General features: G+C 38.8%; 1 protein-coding gene across 8 annotated transcripts; it reads left to right on the plus strand.

Annotated features, from left to right (window-relative positions):
- The first annotated feature begins 7,190 nt into the window (after positions 1-7,190).
- On the plus strand, positions 7,191-19,204 carry fxr1 (fragile X mental retardation, autosomal homolog 1). 8 transcript variants are annotated; one of them, XM_044198211.1, is made up of 19 exons: positions 7,191-7,334; positions 10,466-10,518; positions 10,640-10,733; positions 10,837-10,908; positions 11,226-11,374; positions 11,571-11,664; positions 11,882-11,998; positions 12,709-12,879; positions 13,231-13,309; positions 13,645-13,754; positions 13,929-14,024; positions 15,472-15,603; positions 15,781-16,000; positions 16,224-16,317; positions 16,543-16,664; positions 16,791-17,000; positions 17,288-17,365; positions 18,069-18,151; positions 18,421-19,204. In XM_044198211.1, the coding sequence occupies exons 1-19, from the start codon at positions 7,284-7,286 to the stop codon at positions 18,610-18,612; spliced, it is 2,217 nt and encodes a 738-aa protein (XP_044054146.1). In that variant the 5' UTR covers positions 7,191-7,283; the 3' UTR covers positions 18,613-19,204. The 8 variants fall into 8 exon arrangements, with proteins under 8 accessions (XP_044054146.1, XP_044054147.1, XP_044054148.1 ...); XM_044198212.1 differs by having other exon boundaries at positions 13,932-14,024; XM_044198213.1 differs by having other exon boundaries at positions 7,192-7,334; positions 13,938-14,024.

The following is a 19,204-nucleotide window of genomic DNA, read 5'->3' on the forward strand; positions in this document are numbered from 1 at the left end:
TAAATACACAAAAGTCCTTTACACTGACAAAAAAGCAACGAGTGAACTTACTATAGCTACATGAAAAGGTAACTTTGAAGTGACCATGAAGCAGATTGTGTAGCTGAACAAATCATTAATGGTGGCTTCGGTGCTAATTGCATAAAGACAGCAAGAATGCTTCCAGTTCCCAAAATTCAGATTATCTAAGTGTCAGAATCTGCTCCTGACAATCCTTTCAGTGCCTTTTTTAATGTTAGTGCACCAACACAGCAGTTGCTCCAGGTTGAGAACATCCTGCAGCCAAAGTGCTGTGAAGTCATACCCTAATCTAACCTAACCTAATTTAACTTAACATGAATGACTGTAGCTGTTAGATGCTTATTAAAAATGGTTATAAAACCGCTAAAATGAGCAATTCTTCACATTTGAGAAGCTGAAAGTAGAGGAGAATGTTTGCCATTTTTGCATGAAAAATAACTTAAATGATTAATCAGTTATCAAAATTATTGCTGAATTAGTTTTCTGTCTATTGACAAATCATTTAATCAACCAATTGTTTTCTCGAAGCAGAGTCTCAATGTGCAAAACTCTGAACACAAAATGTTATACTCCTAATATAGGTTTCACAGCCTCAACAGCTTGCAAAAGAAACAGCTCTATTAAATAAAGTAATCAATCATCAAGTTTTTTTTGGAGTATTTCAACATTAAACATGTTCATCACTGAATTTTAATCAATGGATGGTCACTGTCAAATGATGCTGTAATAAAAAACAATAATTAACTCTGCAAAACATGCTAATTTCCTCAAAGATGATACAAATAGCAATGAGAACAATGTGCAACTTATACAGAAGTAAGTATCTGAAATGGTGTAGAGTAAGAATTCCTTACATTTTATTTATGAAGTATACTATAGTCTAGAGTTTGACTTTACACTACAGTAAATTACGGCATAATGATGATTATGACTTAACTGCATCCATTAACTATTTGTTTTCTGTCTGTCACAAGATTTGTGTTTTTTACTCATGTGTAGGTAAAGGGATTCACAGTAACATGACAGGACAAACAGTAACTTGACATGAAATCTCATAAACAACAGACAAAGAAGAAGAACTGAGTTAAAGTTAGTATTTGCAGTTTGTCTTACTCAATTTTATTCTCCTACTTGACTGTTTCAGCAGCTGTCTGTCTTTCTCTTTGCCCCTGTCTGTCTACCTGTCTGTCTCTGCCTGTCTGTCTGTCTTTTCTTTCTCTCTAAATGATAATTCAGAACATCACAGATTTGGCACTTGTAGCAGGTCTCGCAGAAAAATTAATTAATGCAAACTCCAAGTGCCATCAAAATTATACATTTGGAGCGCGCGCAGATACAGATATAGAGAGAGAGAGATGTGAGGACGTTCTGGTCTCATTAAGAGAGCAGGCAGAGTGGAATTAGTCTGAATATAATGACAGGCCACACTATCTCATGTAAAAACAGCCCTGTTTTCCTCTCTCATTCATTGGCACTAGTAATTAGTTTTGGCCCTAAAACTGTCACCCTTTACTCTAGAAAAGGCAGATGTTATTTGAGGTGCAATTTAATCTTGCTTTAATGAAGAACTAATGGACGCATTGCAAATTACTTTTTTCTCCCCCCAACCCTCTGTGTGATTGAACAGGGGCTTGGGAAAAAAATCTATTTCCTGCTTTTGAAAAGATCAAGAGTATCTTTGATAATGGTGAGAGCGTCACCGGCAGCTTCATTGCATCGAGCCAACAAGCTCTTTTACCCGAATCACAATTCAGTGGAGAGGAGGCCACAATTAGTGACAAAGCAGAGAAAGCGCTGCGGGGCCTGGGCAAGCAGAAAGCCTCTCGGTGCTCCAGGCTCCTTGTTAGAAACAGGCCCTGGAGGTGTCACACAGGAACAATGAAGCCTGATAAATTACCCCCCGAAAAAAAAAAAGATGTACTACTAATTTTCAATTACACCTATAATGCATTCCCGATTGGAGAGAGAAATTGGACATGTGTGGAGGAGAACAAACAGTCATAGGCTCTCTCTGTTTGTGACACTGGAGCTTTCTAAGAGCCTATGATATCCAGAGTGTATTAGCAATAAACTACATGGTGTTTAATATAGCAGCTCGCTGGTGATTTTACTCCACACAGATAGAAAGAGAAAGAGAGAGAAGGGGAATGAATATTGGTGGCAAATAATGTCTCGTCATTACATTTGCCAAATGACAAAATTGCATTCTTATCTAATTTAACCTAATTTCAAAAATCGTGTATTTGTTTGGAAAAAGCATTTGTGCAGGCCTTTTTAAGAAGAGAGAGAAGAGGAGGAGTGAGTTCGAAGAGTGTGTGTGTGTGTGTTTGTGTGTGGGCGAACTGCCTGTCTGCAGCTCTCTAAACCACTTAAGGGACACTGTGTTTCAAACTGGCATCGCTAACGGATGATGTTGTAGAGAATATATCAAGGCCAAATAATAGTCCTTGAAACGGGTAAAAGGGGATGTGAGAACTGAGGACGGTCAGACATGTGGAACATGTGTATCTGTCTTCCTGTGTGTGTGTGTGTGTGTGTGTGTGTGTGTGTGTGTGTGTGTGTGTGTGTGTGCATGAATTTGACTACAGCAGGAGCAAGGCAGAAAGCCTAATGGGAGTGGGCTTAACTCTTGCACACAGCCTCGCTACATATCTGATTACTGGGACCAGTAATTTTCTTTCCTTAAATAAGGAAGAAATTGGATAGGATGAATGAAATTTGGCTGTCATATTGCAATGATGGTGAAGCAGGGAGATTATGTGTTTCACATAATCGTTCATCATTTCCCAACCAGTGTTCGGGCTTAGCATAATGGAATTGGTAAACTGGTTTAAATCAGAACGTGAGAACAGACTATCAGGCAGACTGTGAGGGTCTGTGGTAATGTCTTCAGACCAAGCAGAATATTTTCACCACAGAGCTGCACATACACACTGAATTACACACAGTACAAACACTATACAGGGACAGACTGTCTTCATCTCTGCCTCACATCACATTGTCAGAATACATCAAAAGATATCATAAAACATCCCAATAGATATATATTTTCATTTTTTGCTGCGTAATAATTCATCTTTATTTCATTGTGCAGCAGTTTTCTCTGCCTGTTTTTAAGCTTTTTACATGCATTGACTTAATACTGAACAGTATACTTGTTTAACTTGTTTCATTGCATTTGATAGCAGGGTGTTATCACTATGTGTTCTTAAATGATAAAGACAGGGATCTGCAGTCACTGGATAAATCAGACAAGACGAAAAACAGCAAAACCTGAAAATGTTTTATTTGTCATTACAAATCAACAATTTCCTTTCAGACATTAATCACAATATATCTAATCCAAATCTACATGATTAAATGCTATATAGTATCACAAAGTGATTTTGTCATGTGCTTTTGGCATGAAATATTTATATTGCATTATGTGTTAATAATAATGGCTACTTTTGAATATTTACCAGAGTGTGCATGTTTGCTCAATTGCATGTTTTTATTTAACTATTTATCTAATCATCATTTTCTTCTTTACTGAATTGTATTTGCCCAGAGTTTGATTTCAGGTACTAGGCAATAAAGCCACATAGTCCATAGTATTATAACTGATACTTTTTCGATGCAATCATGTTGAAAACAACAACATGACAATGATGAAAATCTTATTTGTTGGTGCCTCCTTTGTAGCAAATTATTATTTTCATCCTCATATTAACAAATAGAACAAAACGTGTAAGACAAAACAACACTTATCTGCTATCATACCTGTTGAATGTAACACCTTCAGGGAATTACGTAAACTTCCTGAAACGCCTACTCAGTAGTTTTTGATTAAATTACTGGTATTTTCACTTACATTACTGGAGAGAGTTTAATTATAGATGAAAAAATAAGTACATTTTTCAATTGATCATAACTGAAAATAAAGACATTTACTGCTAAAACTTTTTATAGCAACATCAAGCATAAAAGTCTCAAAGATAATGGATTTAGTCGTTCTCCTGCATTAATATGTGTATTTAAAGATCTGTCTAATATGGGTGTCATTTGTTTTGAATTTTGCCGTTTGGGGCTCCTTTTTTTACCTTTGAAAAGGTTCATTAATTTTATGTCATCCCCAGAATTTCGTTGTTTAGTGATAATTTTGATCTATTTATGACCATGCAGAAGTCGGAGTGACTTTTCCAAACTGATGACAACTTCAAATTGATACATTTTTGTATCTCAGCCCAACACAACTTGACAGGTTAGTTTTGTAAGCCCTTTTGTGTGACCAAATTCAAAGTTGCTCAAATTATTTGCTGTAAAAGTAGCTAATAAAAGTATATTGTCTGTGTTTTCAAACCTGGGTTTGGCATGATTTGACAGTGAAAGGCCCCACTGAAGTTTGTTTTACCACAGAGCTTTATAATGTATCTCTGGTTTAGTCTCATGGTGGTGCCAAATCCGAATAAATATCTGATGTACAAGAGTAACAGTCCCCAGGAGGTTAACTGTGGCCACTAGGTGTCACAGTAGTTGTTTCTAAAAGATGTGCCAGCGCCTGCTCTACTGACTACTACACTCAATGTAGATTCTAATGTGTGTTTGTCTTAAAGCAGCTCTATCCAATAACTTGTGAATGAACAATATACCTGTTTCTGACAAACACCTATCTCCAACTATTCATGCGCTGTATCATTGAATGAATGAAGAATCGAATGATGTTGGAATCACAAGCCATCAGCTGGAGGTATTTTTTGTGAAGTACTGTGTGACATTTTGGCACTTTAGCCTTGAAGATGATTGCTTTGTGTTTCACAGCTTTCACACTGTACTGTACTGTAATGTACTGTACCGTATTTCCTCTGTGAAGGATGAGTGAAGATCTGCTAGCATGATGTGAGATGTACCAAATATGATAAATCTGACATCTGACCTTATAACTTATGTTTTCCATCTGAAATGTTTGTGCTTGTTACTCTTCTGCATAACAAAACAGTACAGATAGCAAATGTGAACTTCAGAAGACATTTGCTTTGCTCTGAGTGTGAAACAGTTTAGCTTCTGTTAGAGTTCCAGATTTGACTGGTTTTAATACACCAGATGAACAAGCGTGATTGCAGTGATTCTTCATTATATTGCCTTAGTACATCCAGATCTACAGTACATGTCAGTAACATAATAACAGGAACATCAAAATGAAGTGTCTCAATAAAGCTTTGTTTCCACAAGGTGCTAAAACAGCTCAAGGGAGTCCCAGTCTAGATGCTACAAGTGTCAGAAACTGGACTGAAGAGATGAAAAAACGATGAAGGTTGTTCTCTTGGGAACTGCATCTCTCATATTATTGATCATTTTTGCCCAGCTAGGTTCACGTCTGCATGGTTTTCAGTCCATTTGGTGACCACTGTTGCCATGTGGATACAGCTGTTATCATTCTGAAACACTGAACTCTCATCAGGACAGAGCTGCTGATCCACACCTGTAAAACAGAGCAGAGCAACCACAACTCTTCACGTTAGTGGGGGAAGGTCTCCAGGTGCGGTCTCTATCTTCTTTTTCTTTTTTCCTTCTTGAATCACGTGTTAAGCACAGCATTACGTTTGCTTTATCAGAACAGGATGAAGGATGATTCCTCTAACTACATGATTTTCCCCCACCACTCACTGTGTCACATCACCTGTAAAGCAGCATTTTAAGATGTAATCGGAACTGTACTTTAAAAAAAAAATGTAAGTATGCTTACTATGACATTTTCTTATGGACAAGAAACTTGTGGACATTAGGAATGTGTGGTATTATCTTGTGAGGCAGCTACGTGTGATTTAAAGGAGTTCAAAACAAGTGGCACTCCAGCTGTGCAAACCACTATCCTGCTATAATTCCTCTGATATATATATATAAATATTCATTCAAAATATTACTTAACTAAACCATGGAAGTATTATCAGCAAAATGTACTTAAAGCATCAAAAATAAAAGCACTCATTATGCAGAGAAATTACCCGTGTTATATTAGCCTACTATATATTATATTATTTGATTATTATCAATGATGCATGCACATGTATACAGCATTTTAATGTTGCAGCTGGTCGAGAGATTTTAACTATTCTATATACTGTTGGGTAGTTATAGAGCATCATGGACAATACTGTACATCTCAGCCCCGTTAATGCCTTTCTGAATGACCAGCAGAGGCAATGTCAGAGTGATACCACCAAGCTGCACCACATTTTCACAGGATATTCTTCTTCCCAGTTTACACCAGTCTGTACAACTTCTTTCTAACTGCTGGACACTGACACGTATTATTATCATATACCTGAAACTAAATCCACTGCTCTTGACTCCTATTCTATCTGCTACTTGCTGTGTGATGCCTTTTCCACCCCCCATTCATGCTATATTTCTGTGCTCGTAATATGTAACATTTGTAACACAGTAACACTAGTGCACCTTTCTGTACAGTTTTTTCATATCATATTGTCATATTGTAATATAGATGCACCTTTCTGTACATTTTCATTGCTTATAAGTTTACAACATAGTTTTTCACTTGTACTTTGCACCTTCCTTTGTTCTAAATATTTTTTCAAATTTAATTTTATTTGACTATGTATGTATAGACAGTATACATACATATCATGTATAGGCTATAGGTAAATAAATTGTATGAATAAATAAACAATAAATAGTTAATATTTATACTGTATATACTATTTATTTTGCTATGTATACTGAGCATCTTTGGTATAATCATTTCCGTTAGGGTCAAATAAAGTTAGATCTATATCTTATCTTAATATCTTTGATCTAAACCGTGCAGTGCATTCTATAAGATGATATTTTGTACCTACATGTAGTGGGGTAAAAAAGTACATTTGCTTCTGAAATAAGTCTCCTATAAGTAGGATAAAATGGAAGTATAAGTAGTATAAGTTATTTCAAAATTGTAGTTAAGTAAAGTAATTGAGTAAATGTACTTAATTACAGATTCTGATACTATCAGATTGTGAATTGATGGATATGATTGTTGATTGGAGTTAACCTTTATTACCCTCTCTTAAAAGGCTATATGACAACCAAAATACAGCTGGAAGATAGATGTCTCTACGCTTCAGTTTGGTAAATAATCAGCATAAGGAAACACAATCAAGCTTTTTAGCGAGCTACATTTGTATCGAGACAAAACAGTAAGCAGTGTACATCTCCAGTCTTCAAACTTCACTCCTGATGCTGTAAGGAGCACCTGTCGTCCCAACATCCTTTGCGTGTCCAATATGGAAGAACTGGCGGTGGAGGTCCGTGGCTCCAACGGGGCTTATTACAAGGTAAATACTGGCTTATCAATTAAGCAATAAACACGATAGCCTGTTACACGATACAATATTTTAGTTGAAGTCTCATGGACCACGGCAACAGTTTCCGACTTGCTCTGAACGCACTAACTGCTTGCCATTAGCTTGTACTAGCAATGCTAGCCAAAATTAGCTGGCTAAGCTAGCATTGCTCGCAAGTCTTCGCCAACTGTCACTTTTTAGCGACCTTTGTTTATACTCAGAGTGAAAGAAACATGATCTTGTCAGCGATTATTGGAATATATAACCGATAAAGGCTATTATTGAGCTTTCTTGACGGTCAATTGCAGCTTCCTCGAGCTAAAAGTTAGCTAACTTGCTAGTTGCCTAACTGTTGACGTCAAAAGATGTGGCTAAAGTAAATATTGTATGAGCAGCCGACTGTAACTCTATATAATATATTCGGTTATTGGAGTTGTTTAACTGTTAAACTGTTAATAGAGATGTTAAAAATCCCACAGAATTTGATCACATAGCCTATTAAAGTATGTGAAATGTCGGAGACACCATGGCTAGTTATGACAGTAATTTTGAGCTCTCGTTAAACTGCACCTACTCAGTGTCTGTCTATTATTTGATACTTCATCATGCCGAAGCTATTTTTTGTATGTGTGAGCCAGCTGTTCCTTGTCAATCCTGACCAGTTGGCATGTCAGGAGAGGGTCACTGATACCGTAGACTTAAAAGCTATTTCTAGACGTGCCATCTAATTTCCTCCCATCTCTTCAGTGTGTTTTCTCTGTCCTTCACTCATCTCCTCTGCTACACGGACTCCTTTCCTTCTTTCCTCGGATTCCTGTACTACTATTTGACACTGTCACCACTGCTTTTCTCTGTCTGCCTAACCCCAGTTGTGGAAGAAGTACTCAGATCCTTTTCTTAAGTAAAAGTATCAATGCCACACTGAAAATACTCGACTACAAGTAAAAGTCCTGCAGTCACAACCTTACTTTAAGTAAAAGTATGTAAAGTATTATCAGCAACATTTACTCAAAAGTATCAAAAGTACTCATTATACAGAACAATGTTCCCTGTCAGTGTTTTACTATTATATATGATGTTTTTGGATTAATATTACTGCTGCATTAATGTGTATGATGCATTTTACTGTAGTAGTTTAAGGTTGAACTAATTTGAGCGACTTTATATACTTTTGGGTAGTTTAATTGACAGCAATGCATCATATTCTATAAAATCATCATATGTTTGTTGTATCAGCATTTAATTTTCCAGCTAATCCAAGGGGGGTTTTAACCCATAAAGGAACACTTAATCCTTCAGTTTATAAAAAAAAAAAATCTCATTCAAAATCACCTCATTTGGAGATACATGGTTTTCACTGGACAGGAAGGATATGAAAAAATGTAATCGTAAGTAACTTAAGCTGTCAGACAAATGTAGTGGAGTAAAAAGTACAATATTTGCCTCCTGAGATGTAGTGGAGTAGAAGTATAAAGTTGCATAAATAGTAAATACTCAAGTAAAGTACAAGTAACTAAACTAAACTTGAGTAAATGTACTTAGTTACATTCCACCACTGCTCAACCCTGGTTTCATGAGTCACTTTGTCCACTTCCCTGCTTGTCAGCTGCCCGGCTGGACTCTTGAGAGTGGCTGTGTAACTCTATGGTTCTATTAAAATGCAGTTTAAGTGGGGCACCCTGGTAGCTCACCTGGTAGAGCGTGCGCAACTACTTACTGCCCAAAGGTTGTCGCCCAGAAACATCCCGAACACAGCAAACTAATAAGAAAATACAGGCAGAGGGCAGGGTCTCTGCAGATACAGACACTGCCACACACTTCTAGTGGGTCATAAATCATGATTGATTTTATTTTTGAATGCGTCTATACATTGTTTTTTTTTAGGAAAATCCTACTTATTCTGCCTTTAAGCTTTTATTTGCCCAGATTTTAAGATGTCTGCTGCTGATACTCATGCTGCCAACCAAAAACAGTTGGGCTGAATGGAGTTTTTTGTTTGATTCGCAAAAGCATTGAAAAGTGACGTGAAAACTCAGCAGCAAATGTCTGTTACTATCAGTAATCAACATAACCTGCTGTGAATAGTCTAAGACCAATATTAGTTATTAACGCACATTGATTAAAACATTGAAAGAAGTTGGATTATAGGCCAAATCTAGGTATTAATGTGCACTGTACATTGTAGTACTCAAACTTGTAGTTAAGCTCCTGCAAATGAAAACCATGTGCCTGTAATGCATGCCTCTTAATATTTGTACAACGATCACAAAGGAGAGAACTTGCTTGAAGAAATCAAAGTCAACTCTTGCTGTATCCTTTCTGTCGTGTCCTGTGAGTGTAACTTAACAGGGCTCAACACTAACTTTTAAAAGTGGTTGCCAGGCATCAGCTTTTGGTTGGATAACCATTGTTAGTCACCTTATATTTTGAGTAATTAAGATACTATGCAGTTATACGTCAGCTTAATAATGAAAATGTGACATAAAAGAATGTTTAAAAGCTTTATTACAGTAACCGAAAACAATCTTTGTAGTTTGTGTTTTATCTGATACTTAACAGAATTTGAATCTTTAGTGTTATCAGTTAATGTGTCCACCCTCTGTTCCTGGTATACAAAATGCCAGCATTCGTTTATGATGTTGAACGGTTAGTCAGACTTTTCACCCCACAGTCAAACAACTTAATTTGCTTTTGGTTGAATTTCAGCGTTACAAAACGTAACCAGTTTCCGTCAACTTGAGTAATGTTTACTTCACCTGTCTCCCTTCTGCTCTGCTCCATCTGCGTGCTTGGCCCCGCCCTTGTTGAAACACAGGGAGCAGACAGAGGAGAGGAGAGAAACTAGTGTGAGCGGCACGCCGGCATCGATAAAAGGAATTGATAAGCTCCGAGGCATATGATTGCGATGGATTGGATAATTTGGAACTGGTTCTGTACTGGAACCGGTTCTCGATTGATGGCTACCAAAGGCCAATAACTGGTTGCCAATTTCTCATAATGGTTGCCTGTGGCAACCTGGCAACAGTGACTGTTGAGCCTTGCTTAAATAGGTGGCGCTTTATTTCAGTCAGCTGTCATGTTCTTACGTGCTTACCCCTGTCTGTGTCTCTGTCATCCTGCAGGGCTTTGTCAAAGACATCCACGATGACTCTCTCACCATTGCCTTTGAGAACAAGTGAGTCTCTCTTTCTCCTGTATTCCAGCTGCTTTCATAAAACATGTCAAGTTAAAAATTTTAAGACAAATGTAGGATTACCATGTTTTAGCAAGGTAAGAAATGACCATCTTATTTTCAGTTGGCAGCCAGAGCGCCAGGTGCCCTTCAGTGATGTCAGGATGCCTCCGCCCGCTGACGGCAAGAAGGAGATTGGAGAGGGCGAGGAGGTGGAGGTGAGGAGGACACACAAATAGTCTTATTTTTGTCTTTCCTTGTTTCCTTCCTTATCCCTTTCTGTCTGTGTCTCACTCTGTTTTGGTCTTAATCTCCTGTCAGATCTTGTCCAGAGCCAATGATCAGGAGCCTTGTGGTTGGTGGCTGGCTAAAGTCTGCATGATGAAGGGAGATGTAAGTATTGTTCTTTATGAAGACAAATGTCTATACTACACACTCAATATTTACATGAAAATGAATGTTAACAGTATTACATTCTTATTGATATTCTATTTTAGCAATATTATCATTCATTTAAATTGACCAATATCGCAGATATCGATCTATGATACCTGGTATCTAGCAGAGCGTTGAATGAAGAATGCTAATGTGGCTAAAATATGGTCTTTGTTGTTTTATTAAAGTGCTAGTTGAAAATCTGCTTTTCACTATTAAGATTGTTTAATGTTGGTCTCTGTAGGTTTACACACTGAGCCTGTCTGTCTTTTCAGTTCTATGTGATAGAGTATGCAGCCTGTGACGCCACTTACAATGAGATAGTGACCTTTGAGCGTTTGCGTCCAGTCAACCCTAACAAGGCCATCACCAAGAACTCCTTTCACAAGTGCACTGTCCCTGTTCCTCAGGATCTTCAAGAAGCGTATGTGCAGCAGCATGCATATATACAGTAGATTGTTTATTGTTGGTGTTATATATGGCCTGTACTTTGAGAACTTTGCATTTAAGATTTCTCCAGTCCCAATCCCTTGTCAGCTGTATGTCAGATGTAAGGCTAAACCATTTGTTTACATTAGGGATTGGGAAGTTTAAAGTAAGACATGTTTCTCATATTACAGATGCCAGAGTGAGAACGCCCATAAGGACTTTAAGAAAGCTGTGGGAGCCTGTCGCATCTCATACTGCCCTGAGACCAGCCAACTAGTGATTGTGGTAACTGGCTTGCTGTAATCCTGTGGTGACATTTGGCCATTTATAATAGCATCTACACTACTACATGATATATTCCATCTGTGTCTGCTCAGTATGTTTGTACAGTGGATGACTCAGCTATTCCTTTCTTTCTAGTCATCATCAACAAGGGAGCAACTCAACATATGTTTTCTTTTGTTTTCTGTGTGTGTGTGTGTGTGTGTGTGTGTGTGTGTAGTCTATCAATGAGACGACAGTGAAGCGTGTGTCTTTGCTGAGTGACATGCACCTGCGCAGCCTCAAGACCAAGCTGCTGCTAATGTCACGCAATCATGAGGCCACAAAACACCTGGAGGTAAGTTGGTAACAAGAACACCATGGTTTAGTCACTTTGTATCCTTGGAGGGAGGGCAATTGGTAAGCTCAACCTGGTAATTTAAAAGTCAGTCTGTCACCACGGTAATATGAAGGGCAGTTAAATAAAGACATGACCATACCATATGAAGAGACCTAAAACAGCACTGAAGACAAAGAAAAGTTATGGAGCACTTATGGTGTTGCTCCTAACTAGCCTGTAGCAGTCCAAATGTTTTGGTGTATCAATAATATTTAAATAACATTTTAATAATTTAAATTAATTCATTTCATTATCCTAAAAATACTCCCTGAGAGGTACAGCATTTAGTGCTTGGACCTCAGATGAAAGAGGAAAAAGTAACAGTGAAGGTAGTAAAGAATATTCTGATGAGCTAAATTGGCTTTGTTGTGGATTTTCTGTTTTACAGAACAATGGGAGTAAATGGAAAGGATATATAGATATATAGGATATAAGAATATGGTATATGGGCAATTTCCCTCTCACCACAAAATTATTATTTTTTTTTTTAAATGAATAACATTTTCAATACTTTAAATTGTTTAGAGCACATTTTGATTACTTTAAATATTTGTGAGTTTTGGCTATAAAAATGAGGTTCAAGGATTGTGAATTAATTCAAAGCTAAAGATTAACTTTTTAAAAGATTAACAAATAACAAATCAAACTTTGCTCTTGTGTTTGTGTAGAGCTCCAGGCAGCTGGTATCATCCTTCCAGGAGGAGTTTATGGTGAGAACGGATCTGATGGGCTTGGCCATTGGCAGCCATGGCAACAACATCCAGCAAGCACGGAAAGTTCCAGGTGTCACTGCCATTGAGCTGGATGAGGAGACTGGCACTTTCAGGATATATGGAGAGGTAGGGTAGAGTAATGGTAGAGGCACGAGTGTTTCAGTGATGGGGGGGAAAAGGAATGAATGAACAGTCTTTACAACAAATGTTGGGAGAAACAGTGTAGACATATTTGAACTTGTGTTTATACTGAAACATGTAGGGGTGTATGTGGGAGAGTGTGCACATGTATTCTTAACATTTTTACCATGGTTGTGTTTATTATTTTAGGTGGATATGACCATTATCTTGTGACTGTATTCAGAAGCTGACTGTGTTATTTGTATGTAGAACATACAGATGCTTACTGTTGACTGTGCATGTGTGTTAGTTGAACGTATAACAGATTAAGTGAAGTAACCCTGTGTTGTCTTTCAGTCAGCAGAGGCAGTGAAGAAGGCCAGGGGCTACCTGGAGTTTTTGGAGGACTCTGTCCAGGTGCCCAGGAACCTTGTTGGTATGTAAACACACACACACACACACCCATTTACTGCCCAATTGTGGAAATCCCCCAAACTTCTGTTTATTAGGGGCAGTCACAGGGCAGCTGAAAATGAGATGTTCTTTACGTTAGCCGTGATACTGGTACCACATTACAGATAATTATGTGTGACACATTGAAAGACATCTAATATTCATTACAATATCTGTGTAACTTAAGAGGAAAACAAAACCCCTAAAATAATTATAGTTATTAGTTATAGTTATTTACTCTAATATGAAGTGCTTTCAGCTTCATTAGTTTATCATTACTATTCACCTTCACATCTTTTCCCTGCTCTGTGTCCCTAGGCAAAGTGATTGGTAAGAACGGTAAGGTCATCCAGGAAATTGTGGACAAGTCTGGTGTGGTGAGGGTCAGGATAGAAGGAGACAAGGACAACAAGCAGCCCCGACAGGAAGTAAGCCTGCTACTGCCACATCTTTACTGATACTGATAAAGCTGCTTGTAGAGTACTGTTAAGTGTCACCATTTTTGTTTGCTCAATACGAATGATGTACACACTTTCTTTCCACTTGGTTCAGTCAGTCCCATACTAACGTGTGTGTGTGTGTGTGTGTGTTTTTGTGTTTTGTTGACACAGGGAATGGTCCCATTCATCTTTGTCGGTACCAAGGAGAGTATTGGCAATGTTCAGGTTTTGCTGGAGTACCACATCTCTTACCTCAATGTAAGGATACCTGTGTGTCTGTGTGTTTCATGTTCTTATATCCCGGTGGGGACTTTAACCTGAATGCACACTAACCCATTGAGACTTGTGTCACTGTGGGGTCAAAAATTGAGGTCCCCACGGGTAGAGCCTGCTTTTTGAGGGTTAAGACTTCGTTTTAGGGTACATGTTATAATTAGGTTAGGGTTAGGGTAAGGGTTAAGGTTAGGCACTTAGTTGTGATGGTTAAGATTAGGGTAAGGGCTAAGGAAAACATTATGTCAATGACTGTCCCCCACGGGGATAGTGAAACAAATGTGTGTGTGTGTGTGTGTGTGATGAAGTGGGGGAAAAGGGGTTTTGATGCATGTTTTTGCCAATTCTTTGCTTTCTCTCAGTGCCATAGCTTCAATTTACAGCCATTTCAGGCTACCTCTTAATGCACGTCCTGGCCAACCAGTGTTGAAATAATTTCCATACATACGGGCTAATTGGCATTTACTTGCCACCAGCAGCATGTCTACAACGCTTGATAAGATTTGCTAAAGTCTAAATAGTAACACTGCTTTGATTTTGTGCTGTGCAGGTACTCAAATTAAGTGATACCTGATCGGGAAGTATATCAAACCAATCAATAATAATATTTAATATGAATAATAAATACCTAAGGATGCCTCATACAAAGTGCAAAAATACTTACTATATGTTTGTATGTAGTAAATACAAGGATTATCAAGGTTCCCTATACAGTAGTATTTTAGAGTGGAGGCAGCTGCCTTGCCTGAAGTAAAGACTGCCTCTGCTAACATAAAAATTTTATACACTTTTATGACATAAAATACTGAACTTTGTGGAGGAAGAGCAGAGGCCATCTTATCGCTAAATTAAACACGAGATGAAAAGCACCAGGATCTTTCAGACCTAGCTCACGAGATGGCAGTGATTGATTGGTCACATTGTAGGTTTTGTGGTAAATAAGTCAAAGCAGCATGTTGCAGCGTCAGAAAAACAACAAATCTTTATGAGTTTATCCCATTTTGAGGCTAACAGCTCAATCAGTCACAGTTAGATGGGAGTTGTGTGAAGAAAAAAACCCACCTCCCAAGCAGAGGAGTGCAAGGAGCTGAAGTTGGTTTGAAGTTTGATAATCACCAGCTAGACATTGACTTGAAGTTTTCAATATTGACCAGCTGGACATATAGTTTATTACCAACTCTAGTAAATATTTTCCTGGTGGGAATCCTAGATGATTATTATTTTACATGTTCAGTCTACAGTGTTAATTGTGAATACCATACAAATGTATCAAACTTATGATAATTTTCATAGATAATCACTTTGCAGTTCTGCGGTGTGTTTCACTGTGGATACATTTTGCACTTTGCATGTATTTGTGTTTGTTTTGTGCTGTGTTGCTGCTTTGTGCGTGTTTGCTTTGCTGTGTGTGTGTGTGTGTGTGTGTGTGTAGGACATGGTGGAGCTTCTTGCTGAGGGCCAGCAGCTAGACGAAGAGCTGAGGCAGATTGTGGATTATACACAGGGAAGCAGCCTAGCAAGATTCAGAATAAGCAACACAAGGCACACTGGATGTGATATAGATGTGTGTATAATGATTATGCATGTGTATCCAGTGATGACTCTTCTTAAGAAAAAATGCATTTCTCAGAGAACATTGCTTGAAACACAAAAGAATTACAATCACTTCTTGCTTCTTGTGTTTCTTGCTTTTCCTTTCTCTTTATTCTTATCATTTCCTGGATTTCTTTTTCCCCTCTAGGAGGTTGAGCAGCTTCGTCTGGAGAGGATGCAGATTGATGAACAGTTACGTCAGATCACCCAGGGTCACCGGCCAGCTGACAGGGAGAGAGGAGAGAGAGGGGAAAGAGGAGGAGGGTATACTACAGATGGCAGTGCGAATGCCTCCTCGTCCTCTTTACATGTCAGTCGCTCCTACAACGGTCGAGGGCGTGGGCGCAGAGGCTACAGCACTGGATATGGTAAGCACATTTAAAATCAAATATTATAAAATCAACTTAGTTGCTGCCAGATACTGTGTAAGAATGTACCTTTTGTGCAAGAAATCAGAAATAAAACAGTGCAGGAATTAAAACGTCCGGACAAAAAAACGGATGCAACTGTGCCCAAGTATTTTAGAATCTGTGTTAACCTTTCTGTGTGGCTGTCTCTCTGTCCTCTTGTGTGTTTGTTTGATTATTCTAGGCACCAACTCAGAGCAGTCCAACGCCTCTGAGACAGATTCAGAGCGCAAGGATGAGCTCAGTGACTGGTCCCTTGCTGGAGAAGACCAGGACAGGTGAGTTGTTTTTTATCAAACCTAAAGATTTACAAAATGTGCAGCTGTTTTCAGTTTTTAGTGGAAGCTGTGTTATAGCTGCAAATCTATAAAACATAGCATCTGACTTGGTGCCGGCTGTTCTGCACCATCTATTTCATTTAATTTTATTGTAAAGCATTGAGCATGCTTATGTTTAAGATTAAGAGTTTTGACTGATTTATTGACTGAGTGACTGACTTGCAGGGAGAGGGAGAGAGGCTCACGCCCACAAAGAGATGGCCGCAGGAGGCCTGGACCCGGCAGAGGCAGAGGAGGGCCTGGAGGACGGGGAAGAGGAGGAAGAGGAGGATACAACAACAGCTCAGGTAAAACTCACTCTTAGACGATATAAAGAGGGACACAAAAATACCTTTCTTTTGTAAAAGTCTTGTCATAAGGTAGTTTGACTCTAGGTATAACCTATTTTCTGTGAATCTGACATAACTCTGCAGCAGGACCTCGGGACCATGAGGACAGCCATGCCTATGGAGCCTTGGAGACAAACACAGAGACAGACCAGACAGCTGATACAGATGCTAGCGAGTCCAACTTGCCTCTGAACCGCCGCAGAAGATCTCGACGACGCAGAACAGACGAGGACGCCACACTAATGGATGGCATGAGCGAGTCGGACAACGCCTCAATGAGTGAAAATGGAATAGGTAGGGAAGTCAACACTATTTGGAAAGATTATAATAAGACTTCCTCATGCACCCACAAAGTTAAACATAGTCACAAAACAGTGCTTTAAGAAGAATATCTTAGTAAAAAAGTCTGTCATAGAGCTAACAGTGCTGTTTTTAGCTATCGGAGCTCTCCAGAATGTGCAGCAGTGCATCATTACCCATTTTAAGTGTAAAAGGAGCCAGTGCAGTTCAAAGACGGGTCTCTGGTTTAAAGATAATATAAGCCCCAAATCCCTCTCTTTGTGATGACCTAAAAACCCTAGATGACCCTGAAGCTAAACCTCAGCGTCGTAACCGTAGTCGACGTCGCCGCATCCGCCTACCTGAGGAGAGGCAGCCAGGTAACCATGGCAACTGCCAGCATCCCCTCCCCTGAACAGTGCTCCTAATGGCTTGTCTAAAAGGTTCTGCACCAGGTCTGGTGTTTGTTTGTGTGCCACCAACAACATACTAAACCAATAAGGTGTTGACTGACTGGCCTACACTGTTCACGCTGGTTTGCTGTGCAAATAGAAAGTATGCATCTTCCTTTTTTCTTGTATTATTTCACAAACGCAATACTTGCTCATTAACAACTAGGCTGTTTGTTTTCACGTTGTCAGACTGTCAGTTACACCAATGGCAGTCCTGGTTTGTGTAGTGTGTCATAGTAAGCCTGACCTCTAACTTACTTTTCTGTAATGTTGTGTGCGATGTATCAAGTTTACATGGCTTCTATTTGGTTAGTGTATAGTACAAAAAGAAGTGCTATTTTGAGTCTAAAAGTGCTGAAAAGCTCCTTTCAGACTGCCAGACAGGGTCTACTGTGTCTTTTCAGTTTGTGTAACATTTTCAAAACTGTCAACCATGCTTGGTTTCCACAGAAAATGACCAACAATGGAGAAAGAAATTATTTTCTCCACATTCCTCATTTGCCACTACTGTCCATGTTCACTACTACTTTGTGCTTAGTTTCACAGCACTGAGAGACAGACTCAGACTGTTATTTAAAGAAAACAGACAATGTCATGATCAGTGGTTTTCTTTTCTCTGTTGTCCTTACAGTGACAGTGGCTGACTACATATCCAGGGCTGAATCTCAGAGCAGACAGATGGCCACCAAGGACACCAAGAAAAACAAGGATGTGGTTAGTACTTAAATGTCATCTGTTAAAAAATTGTTGGCAGACCAAAGTTAACCTTTTATAAAGTCTCTTTCCATAAAAGTTCTTTATTTCTGTCTGCTCTTGATGCTTGACTTTTATTTATAAAACCACATTATTTAACCTGGATTTGTTGTACTTCTGAATGTAGATGCTGCTTTATAAAATGTTCGTTTTTTTTCTGGCTACTTAATGGTGAATTTGTTTGAATGCATTAGAAATGCATTATTTGTTCACCCCACATTTTTGCTCAGGGTAAGGTGGATGCCATCGCTGAGCACAGCCCGCCGTCTGTCCCGACATCCACCAATGGTTCTAACAACAATGCTGCCGACAGTGAGGGCAGCAATGCCACCAGAGCTCCCAGGTCTTCCACTGAGAGGCCCGCCAAAGTCTCCTACAAGGGGGACTCTGACCCGCAACCTGTTGTTAACGGACTCTCCTAGTCAGACCTGAGTAAAGGAAATGGTTTCAAATATTTGAAATTCTTTGGCTGCATTTGATTGAATTTCACTGTCTCTGGAGCAGCCTTAAAAGTGAAACATTTACATACAACAAGCACTGTTTCTCACTGTACTTTTTACTTGACAAATATTTGAAACCTGTTCCCCTGCGCAAGTTTTAGAGGTCTGAATCTTAACCTCCCCTTTACACGTGTTCTGTCCAACTATTCATTTTACTACAGTTTTTGTATAATAGTTCTTCCTGTATGAGCTTGCCAAAGATAGTCAAACACACACGTACTACTTAACTGTACTTTTCAGTCCACTCTTCATTGAGAGCTCAGGAAGAGGTCAGACTGAATGCAGTATTTATAAAATGCAGACAGGGATTCCACTCAAACCCATACTGTGGTATGAATGCAGCAGTTCTTTTTTTTATTGGTAAAAATAATGTCATAGCAGGGTTTTAGGAAAAAAAGTCTACCTTTTACCAGGTGGACTGAGAAAGATGCTTCCACAACTTTTTCAGGATGTTTTGTGCATCTGAAGTAGTTTGTAAATTAAATATTCTGCATGAGCAGTACCACAGTGCAGA

Source organism: Siniperca chuatsi, linkage group LG6 (assembly GCF_020085105.1).
Source record: "Siniperca chuatsi isolate FFG_IHB_CAS linkage group LG6, ASM2008510v1, whole genome shotgun sequence".
In the NCBI taxonomy this organism is placed as follows: Eukaryota; Metazoa; Chordata; class Actinopteri; order Centrarchiformes; family Sinipercidae; genus Siniperca; species Siniperca chuatsi.

What these genes read in the sequence shown, in the direction of transcription:
- fxr1 (XM_044198211.1), top strand. Translation starts at nt 7,284, where the DNA reads ATGGAAGAACTGGCGGTGGAGGTCCGTGGCTCCAACGGGGCTTATTAC. An exon ending in GAGAGGGCGAGGAGGTGGAG is followed by an intron (nt 10,734 to 10,836) that starts GTGAGGAGGACA and finishes ATCTCCTGTCAG; the next exon opens with ATCTTGTCCAGAGCCAATGA. An exon ending in CCAGCCAACTAGTGATTGTG is followed by an intron (nt 11,665 to 11,881) that starts GTAACTGGCTTG and finishes GTGTGTGTGTAG; the next exon opens with TCTATCAATGAGACGACAGT.